The sequence below is a fragment of the Anthonomus grandis genome, chromosome 12 (genome assembly GCF_022605725.1).
Source record: "Anthonomus grandis grandis chromosome 12, icAntGran1.3, whole genome shotgun sequence".
Classification (NCBI taxonomy): domain Eukaryota; kingdom Metazoa; phylum Arthropoda; class Insecta; order Coleoptera; family Curculionidae; genus Anthonomus; species Anthonomus grandis.
In genome coordinates, this window is record NC_065557.1 from 24,016,473 (window position 1) to 24,026,577 (window position 10,105).

General features: G+C 33.3%; 1 protein-coding gene across 5 annotated transcripts in view; it reads left to right on the forward strand.

Annotated features, from left to right (window-relative positions):
- LOC126742658 (TRAF-type zinc finger domain-containing protein 1-like) overlaps positions 1 to 10,105 on the forward strand; it is a 35,977-nt gene that overhangs the window by 5,228 nt on the left and 20,644 nt on the right. For 3 of the 5 annotated variants that reach the window (XM_050449399.1, XM_050449400.1, XM_050449396.1), the window contains exons 2-6: positions 5,732 to 5,824; positions 5,908 to 5,974; positions 7,398 to 7,596; positions 7,692 to 8,022; positions 8,078 to 8,251. In XM_050449399.1, the coding sequence (XP_050305356.1) occupies positions 5,937 to 5,974; positions 7,398 to 7,596; positions 7,692 to 8,022; positions 8,078 to 8,251 (742 nt within the window). In that variant the 5' untranslated portion in view covers positions 5,732 to 5,824; positions 5,908 to 5,936. Of the gene's footprint in view, positions 1 to 5,056; positions 5,075 to 5,719; positions 5,825 to 5,907; positions 5,975 to 7,397; positions 7,597 to 7,691; positions 8,023 to 8,077; positions 8,252 to 10,105 lie in introns of those variants that run through there. The other 2 variants (XM_050449397.1, XM_050449398.1) reach the window with 2 other exon arrangements.

Genomic DNA, 10,105 nt, shown 5'->3' on the forward strand with positions numbered 1-10,105 from the left:
GATTCGTTTTTTCTCTAAAAATGAGGTCACTTGCTCTAGTTCGAGCGGGTCTGAATCTATCGTATTTTCAAATTCTCGCCTGGTTTGATAATCTAGTTTGCCGATAATAATCGTGGTTAAAATTGCATTCTAACTCTCGACCGGAATGTTAAGGACTTTAAGTGCTTCTAAATGGTTCGTTATATCTCCAAGAAGTTTTTGTAAAGACTCAGGTGAGGATTTAGTTATTTCTGGAGAGTTTAATATTGCTTGCACATGAGCTTGGATAATTAATCGCCTTTTTTTTTATCGTTTCTGTAATATCGACCAAGCCGCCTGATAGTTTTTGCTAGATATTGATAGAGTCTCTACGGCACGAATTGCTTCCCCTTTAAGACATGATTTTAAATAATGAAACTTCTGACAATCATCTAATGAATGATTGTTGTGAATTAAATTCTGAAAAGCATCAAAAAATGGTAGCCATTCGGTGTGTTTGCCAGAAAAAGAAGGTAAATTAATTTCTGGTAATTTAACGTTAAATTGAGGTCTTGTTGGAATTACATTTTGACTAATGGAAGAGTTGTGATATGGGTTTTTAATACTAGACTCGGTGGGAGAATTTAGCTCTAACAAACTTTGTAAGTATAATATGCCAATAATGCTTAAAATAATATGCCACGATTTGTTAAAACGCGTCACTTCAGAAAGATCGGTTTTGGACGAATTCGCTATTTCGCTCTCGCTGTCTGAAATGTCTAGGCAATACAAAATATTAATGTTATTATTTTCAAATTCTTCGCGAATGGTATGCAGTTCGGCGATACGATTTTTTATTTCCCTGATAGAGCCGTGGGGATTGACTTCGAATTGCTTTGAAAATTCTTCGATATCTGCTAGTTTTACTTTAATCTGTTCTTTCTTTAATAACAACTTTTTTAAATCTGCTAACGATGTCATTTTGATAATTAAAATTGACAATAAAAATAATATAAAACGATAGAGAAATTTCAACGATTCAATAAAATATTTATAAATCAAAATTTCATAAATAAATTCAAGAAAAAAGCATAATAATACAAGATAAAGGATTCGGTAAAAAGGATTAGCTCACTTACTCGTTTGCAAATAAGCCTCTACGATGATGAACGATAGCTGCTGGAACTGCAGGAACGATAAACGATGGCGTTAAACGGTTAACGATAAACTTTTCCAAACAATCGGTGTTCGCACTAGGATTCTGCGACGATTCACCTTGATGCTAGCGATACGATAAGACGATGACGATACAATAAGACGATTACTATACGATTACGATTAGATGTGTTTTTTCGTTTATCCGGCTCGAAGGACCATTTTGTGCGCTATAGCTTCTTTTTATTAAAGAAAACTCCGGCAAGAATTGTTTTAAAAAATACTGGATATATTAAAAAACACAACTAACTACTTGATTACAAATAAAATGGAAAAGTTAAAAATAAAGTAAAAGGTTTTAAACGGTAAAACGGTGACGATGAAATTGAGTGCGCTACTCTTGATAATCTTAATACGAATTAATAATAATTTTCACACACGAGCCAATTTGGTTGTTCGAAAAAAGGCTGATACCACAAACAAATGCTGATCTGGCTGCGGAAAGTCTGAAGCTTTTTACGAGTTGCATGAAATTGATATTTTGTCCATTTAATAAAACTACAAATAAGCCGCTGGCGCCACTGAGGCGGTTAAGGATTGTACACTTATAAAATTCTACATAAACTGCATTTAATTTTTTTTACAAAATTCTGATTTAACCTAGCAAATGAGTGAAGGTACTAAAAAGGACTCAAAAGGAGTTTCATTCTTCTCCAAGCACAAGTACAGCCAGTATTTAAACTAGAAATATTTTGACACTTCTGCACAATTCCTTGTTGTAATTGTTGAATTGAATCTGGTTGAGTTTTAAATACAACGGATTTCAAGTGACTCCACAAGAAAAAATCGATTGGTGTCAGATCTGAGGACCTGGTGATCTGGTCAGATATGGGTCCTCTCCTACTAATCTGCTGCTCTGGGCAATGATTATCCAATGACTCTGTTAGTGGGTGTACATAATGCAAATGCACTTTCAAAACACATTCCTATTGGAAGTTTCATTCAAATTTCGTTCGTTCATTTAGAGACTAGAACAAAATTTTCATTGGCATTGATTTTCCACCTCATGAACTATAAGATGTTCTATAGTTGTGTCTAACATTTCTGCATGAATTTCACCATTTAGTATTCCATTGATGAAGAGGGGACCGCTGATGCTATTGCCTAATATACCCGCCCAGACATTTAATTTTTGAGGGTATTGAGTATGCCTCTCTCCATTAATGTGAGGATTGAAGTCGCTCCAATAACGACAGGTTTGTTTGTTGACTTTGCCATTTAAGTAAAGTAGGAGTCATAGCAACTTCACCAAGAACCTCAATCTGAGCGGTCTTAATTGGCTCATTCCTTTTCTTATTATACCAATTCCGATTCTGTTTCTTCAAATTTAGCCATTAACTCACGGATGTATTTGTGACCAACATTTCTGTCGCGATGTTTTTCATTAAATATGGCCGCTGTTCTTGTAAAGCAACGAATTTGAGCTGAATAAATGAAAATCATTTCTACGCGTTCAGCAATAGTGCAAACAATTGTAAAGAAACGACTCTAATAATTGAAAAATATTGAAATTATTTATGAAATTAACTAACAGATTTTTTCACTGATTCTATGAAGTAAATCATGAACACTAGGAGTCAGAAAATAAGGAACAAATACCTACTGATCATTTGATAGCAGGCATAAGGAAAACGAGAATTAATTGTTTTATGTTTTGTAGTGCCGATATCGAAGACGAAATGTAAATACAGTGAACTCCGGTTATAACGTACCCTCTAGGGTGAATAAAATTAGTGCTTTATAACCGTGGGTACGCTATAAAAGAAACCCATAAAAATAAATATGTAAAGATTTATTTGTTTTAATTAAAGGACTAAATTAACAAAAAATACATTCTAAGTATTAAATTAAAAAAAAGATATCATATTAATATGTAACTTATAACATTGAAATAGGATACATATACATATGTAATCAAAATAAATCTGTACTCTTTATTAGTTACGATTTTTCAAAAAAATAACGTGTTTGCTGATTTTTTTTACACAATTTGGAATTCTCGATGTGCTTCTCAACTTTTAACGAGGCTTGTAAAATTGTATCATCAGATCCGTAATCAGTATATTGTAAGAAATTCGTAACAGTTTTAGTTGCACAAAGTGCTTCACAATAACTTGGAATGGGTTCGTTCACTGGTCCATTCATCATCGCCGCTTTCGTTATCGGAACTTAAATCATTCGTTAAACAGTTTGATTCTATAACTTCGGCAATAATGTCGCAATCCATTAAGGTCTCCGTTGCTACCAGATTATCGTCGATGGTCGTAAAATTATCTAGTTCAGGAAGATATTTTTCTACAGTAGTTACGTCTTGGCAGTGATTTTGCAACCAATAACTTAGCGGAATATCCCAGTCATCATCATCATCATCAACACTTTTATATTTCTCGTACCACTGATTCAGAGGCAAGTCATCATCTGAATCAAACTCCTCGATCGATTTCACTAGACCAGCATGTCGAAAGCAGCTTTGAATCGTTTTTTGTGAAACCTCATTCCAAGATTTCGCAATTATTTTTATCGAGTCTAGAGTTGTTAGATTGAACGTTTCCTCACTATCCAATGCTTGAATTAGGCGATACATAAAATATACGTTAATAGGTTTTCAGGCATTTTATTATGCCTTGATCCATTGGTTGTATGACAGAAGTGCAATTGGGAGGCAAAAATTCTAATCTGATATTTGTCAGATCTACATTCTTTGGATGAGCTGTACAATTGTCCACTAAAAGCAATATTTTTCTTTTTTGACGTCTTAGTTTTTCATCGCACTCTTTCAAATAATTAATAAAAATGTCTGATGTCATCCATGCGCGTCTATTCGATTTATAAATAACAGGCAGGTTTTTAATATTTTTCATGCACCTCGGTCGTTCGTATTTACCAATGACAAAAAGTTTACATTTTTCACTACCTGTCATATTTGCACAAACCCAAACGGTGTATCTTAGCTTTGATTGTTTGCCTCCCACACACTTCTCTCCTCTAAATTTCAGTGTACGGTCTGGAGTCATCTTGTAAAATAGTCCGGTCTCATCCCCATTAAAAATATCTTCACAGCTGTAATTTTGTGCAATACCTGGCCATTTCTCGGTTAACCAGTTCACCACAGCTTCCCTGCTAACATCTCCTGCTCCACCGGACACTGCCGACATTGATGTTGTGACGAACTTTAAAACGCTCGAGCCAACCCGTAGAGCACTTAAAATCTCCACCGTGTAATCCCTTAGATAAATCTTCCGCTTTTGCTTTTAAAAGTGGTCCACTTATAGGAATATTTTCGGTTCTTCTCACCATCGAATAAGAGCTTGATCCACATCTGGGCGTACGGGATTCCTAATTTTCTTAATTCTTTGCGATTTATTTTCACTTGCTTGCTTGTTTTTTCACTTGCTTGCTTGTTTGCGATTTGTTAATGCCACTTTCAATAATTTTAATGATGTCTATTTTTTCTTTCAAATTTATAGTTCTGCGCTTATCCGTCATTTTACCAAAAAAACTACTAAAACTACCGGTCATCTCATTTTGCATGTTCTATAAAAATTCTCAGAGTCGAGAACTGGAAATCCCCGGCGGCCTCGGTGCCAACGCGCGACGACAGAGAAACTTCTCAGTATCGATTAATGGGAATCCCCGACAGAGGTGGAAAATTATACTCTGCTTATAACGTACCTTTATACGTTACAACCGGAAAATTACTGTCAATCGGGCAAAAATATTGAACGTTATAGCCGGAGTTAAAATTTTAGTTAGTACGTTATATCCATTATCCAGTAAAATGACAAGACTATTTGGGCGGGTTCTGAATTATAAGTACGTAACAACCGGAAGCAACTTACATCCCATGTACGTTATAGACGGAGTACACTGTAACTAAAAGAATTTAGAATGTATAGTATTGGTAGGTACAAACATTTTTAAACGAAATGCTATGAGGCGATGAATGTCATCCGTTTTAAAATTAGATATTCAGTACATTACATTTCACTCATTTGTGAGGTCAGGATTTCGAAAAAAAAATTATATGCTCCCCTTGTAGAATTTTATAAGGATCACAAAAATGGGAAAAGAAATAGGGGTTGCCATTTAAAATTTTAGGGATAGTTGCACTGAGGATCAGGGGGGTTGAAAGTAATACGACAACAAATGCCTCAAAAAATGTTTCTCCTTGATATGTAAATTAGGGTGTTTCGTTTAATTTTCTTACTATCATTCGTAGAGGCAATATTAAATGCTATTCGTTTTCAAATTGTCACCCTGTATTGTTCTATATGATCGTTTTCCTATTAGCTTTTTTCTTGACTTGATTTTTTTTTAGTTTTTATTGAAATTTTATTTTTAAAATTTATTACTCCCCCATATTGATACTTGAACATCTATTAGGTATTTCAAGTCACACAATGAAAAACCAAAGATTTATTTCCTTATAATTTTAAGTAGAAGTTAAATCCTCTCCCAAGTGAAGATGTCTAATAATAAAATCTAAAATTAGAAACATACTCATTTGCGACTGAACTCCTTACTAAAAATACCTGAAATTTAGCAGTTTTTGTTTCAGATATCAGTGCATGAGGTGAAATTCTGTGCATGAAGTGGCTTGGTAGCGATAAATGAGAAGTACATAATTGTAGTGATTACAGTTAGTATAAAAGTTAGTTGATCTACGTTTTACTTTAAATATAGTGTTTGGCATTTATTCAACGATATTTATACTTACTTTGTGATCTATTTAAGGTGACTTTTTATTCCTTTAATATTAAAAAATGGATGCCAATGTGGAAATGGAGATGTGCAACAATTGGTAAGTTAGATATAGTAATAGCAATTTAAGAAACATATTTATATACTATAGACATTTTTGTTTTATATAGATTTATCGATATTTGTAGACAGACTGACAAACTAAATCCAACTACACCCATAGTACTTCTGTAAATTCATAATTATAAACATTTCACATTAAAAGTCCTAATCTAGTATAAATCAATTTTAAGGACATAATACTTATCTTATTATTTGTTGTAAGTACTTTAATAAGGCTTTTTAACTTTTTAAAGATAGACTTCAATCACGTCAAAAATAGACGGCAATCCATCAAGTAATGTAATAATCTAAGAATGTTAATTTGTTTTCAAATTTATTAAATATTTATTTTATTAGGGTATATAATTATTATTTTATTAGAATATATATTAGGTTTATCTATTTATTATTTAAAAACTTGTACTTAAAAAATATTCAGTTTTCAGATTTAGTCTTGTAAGTTTAATATCATTTGGGTTACCCTGCCAAATTAGGCTCTTTTACATCTTCCTTATGCGTTGAGATTTTTAAATGAAATTTATTTCCTATTTCCACCCAGTATTGTAGATCATCAGTACCACCTTATATACTGCTTGAAATTTGCTTTATTGTTAGAAACGTATATTTATCTATCATTTCCTTTTAACAAATTTCTTTTGATAAAGGTTACATAATATATGTCTTAGGGTTTCTCTGATTATTAAATGCATACCCATCTCTTCAAAAAAAATAATTAATTAATGATAAATGTCTTTTTATGTATTTTAAAAATTATATTACTGTATTCAGTATTGGGTTGGGAATGAAAGTTTGAACAGTGCCAGTTTGAAAAACCCAAAAAAACTAATTTGGATTTTTGATGAACATTAAAACTGGGAACTTTTTAACAGGGTAATCAAGAAAGAAGTTCGTAAATGGAATTTAAAACATGGTAAAGTTAATTTTATTGGATGCCAATTTTTAATCTTTTACATATGTAGAAATGAATCGAATTTCCATGAAAAGTTCCTAAAAACCCAGTTTCTCTCTATTTTAACAAAAAATAATTGATTAATCTATTTATACAGTCATAGTGGGGTCCAAATTGAAGGAGGTGATAGTGACGTAAATTAAATTACTTTTTAAAATTTCCGTTCTTTAAAAACTGACATAATTTATAGTTGTTAAAACTGACCTATTTTATTCGGCTAACTTTAAAGTTACTCAAAAACGATGCGGGCTCGGACCGCATATATTAATTGGCTTTATAAAACAAATGACTCTTAACTAATTGTTTATGGTACATCTGGTATCTGGTGGTATATAGGAATATTTCTTGACCAAAAACTTTTCTTGTTAGTAAGTACTATTTTAGTGCTCAGATCATTCGTTTTTTAAAGATTCTTTTGAATTGACTTAAACTATGACTGATTTTTTTTAAGCAAAAAGGAAATCCCTCAACCAAATTATGTAATGCATACTATGCACTGTGCTAGAAACATAACTCTTTGTAAAGTATGTCAAGAGCCAATACCAAAAATCGAGTATGAAACTCATAGGGAAAAATGCAAACGAGCGGCTAAGAAGCCTAGTCCCCCTCCCATTGCACTTGAGCAAAGTAATTATTTTCAACAAAGAAAGGTTCGTTTATTAGTTTATACTTATTTGTGCTGTAAATATTTAAAACTAATGTATTTAAACTGTTTTTTTACTGCTACTGTGTGTTTACTTTAAAGGCTGTCGAAGAAAAAAAGATTGCGTCCCGAAGGGAGAGATATTTAAAATCACACGAGCACCTAGTCGATGACGGTTTTACCCTTAGAGAATCTGTAACTAACGGTTATGATCAGAATACTTCCAGCAATGCTGCAACCTCCATAGCAACACACTCTCGCAAGTTGAACAATCTTTCGATGAAGAAGGAGGTTAAAAGTAATGTTACTAATATTCAAGCAACAGTGAAAAACAGTGAAAAAAGTGCTCCATCTCAAGGAGGCGCCGTAAAGAAGCCTCCTTTGATACCAAGGCTAGATGATGTAGCAGGGCCAAAGCCTAAAGGACCTCAAGGTATCAAATGTTTTAAATTTTCAAAAGATTTCAAAAAACTATTTTACCCTTTTAGGTCTCCTGTCATGCCGGTACTGTGATTTGGAACTTCCGAAATTAGATTTGGAGGAACATGAAAACTACTGTGGCAGCCGAACAGATAAATGCTTGGAATGTGGAGAATTAGTTATGTTTAAAAATAAACAAGTTCATTTGGATTCTAATCACGGATTTGTTAAACTAAAAGATGGTAAGCAAATTTTTTTAATTGATCATTTAAAACCTAATTTTAACTTTTCTTTTGTGATGTGGATTTTCTAATAATTATTTTTTTTTATAATCATGTCTACGCTAACGGGTCAATATATAACACAACAAATAATGAAACCAGCGCTCAAAAGAGTTTCTTCGTTAAAACTATTTGGAAAGATTCGCAAAAGTCACAAAGTCTGTATTCGTTAAATATAGCTGTAAATGCTTTTTCAAACTAAAGTTTAATCATTATAATAAGCCTAAATTTGTAATAAAATTCTACATGTCTTTCCGGGGTGTGTCGGTTTTATTGTCTAGTAACACTCGTACTAATCACCTCGCGGATATTTTTAAACTGTATGTTCAATTTACATGCGTATATCATGTCTTAAAATTTAGAGAGACGTCGATAAAATTGTATATCAAAAAGCTGGCGTAGCCTTTGTTTAATATTTATTAGTTAAAATAAAACCTACAGTTGTTAGCATAAATAATTGACTAGGAATTAGGATGTATTTTATTTTTAAATATTTTAAAGTTAAAAACATTAATAAAGTTTAAGTTTAGAATATTGGTGCGAGATTTAAATAGCTGTAAATATAAATACAGTAAAAAATAAATATCTGTAGTAGTTGTGAGTGATCGTGTTTTCATAGTGAAGTGTGTACATAAATTAGTTGACCATTTTTGTTTCGTTGGGTGTAAATTAGAGGTTACTCAAATGGGCATTGATAAAAATAAATTATAGTGGACTACAGTAAATCGGACTAAAGTATGTGAAAATGCCAAAGCTGTTGAACTTGGTAAGTTGGAGCTGGAGGAAAGGGACTGCGATACGACGGGAAATAAAGCGGACTTTCGGGAGCGGCTTCGTAACATTGCTTGACGAAGCCGGTAACCCAGACAACATTTTTTTGCTCGTCCAAGCGATATCGGTCAAATGTTGCAAAGTCTAAAAGTGAATTACTGGAAAATTCTGCAAACATGGAAGCAGGTTTGAAAAAAGAATTGTTGGAAAATTGTGCAAAACTGGATGGAAATTCCGCCAACCTGGAAGCTAAACTGCTGGAAAATTCCCCCAACCTAAAAAGCTAAATTGTTGGAAAATTGTACAAAACGGGAAGAAAACTTTGTAGCTTGTGAACAAGCTAAGCGAGAAATTTGCCAGGTTGGAAGAAAAGATTTTGGAGGACAAGAAAGAATTAAAAGATAAAATTCTGGAAAAATATTTACTGGAAAAGCGGATTCTCTCATTGGTGGAAGACAGTATCTAGAAAGTTCAAAATAAAATTGCATCACTATCGATGAGCGGCCTGTAAACTTTCAGCGGTGAACAACAAGATCATAGTTTATGCCAATAAGGAATCTGTTGGGCACGATCGAGCTGATGCACCTCAATTTGATGGTACTATATCCTATAATGTTTATCAGCATCAGTTTGAAGCTGCAAAAGCAACTGGTTGGCCATCCAGGAAAAAAGCCATTGGCCTTGAGAGGAGATGCTGCTGCCGGCCTACAATTAGATGGAGAATGTAGCCGCCAGGACGGAAATTGGGGTGTTGGAAACATGACAAGTTCGTCGATCTGTCTAGCAAGCCGTAGCAAAAAGATCTTGTCCAGAGGAGTTCAAGCTTTGTCAGTGGGTAGAGGAGAAAGATGTTAGGTTGTTAAGAATCACCATCGTCGATAATGAGGATCTTAAAAGAGACCTAGAGAAAGATGCCGTTATCCAGATAGTCCTAACCTGGGTAAAAGAAGGGAAGATGCAAACTTGGGAAGAAGTTGCCAAGTATTACAAAGTATTGTTCCAATGTTAAGTCATATTGGGCATAATGGGATTCTCTAACTTTGG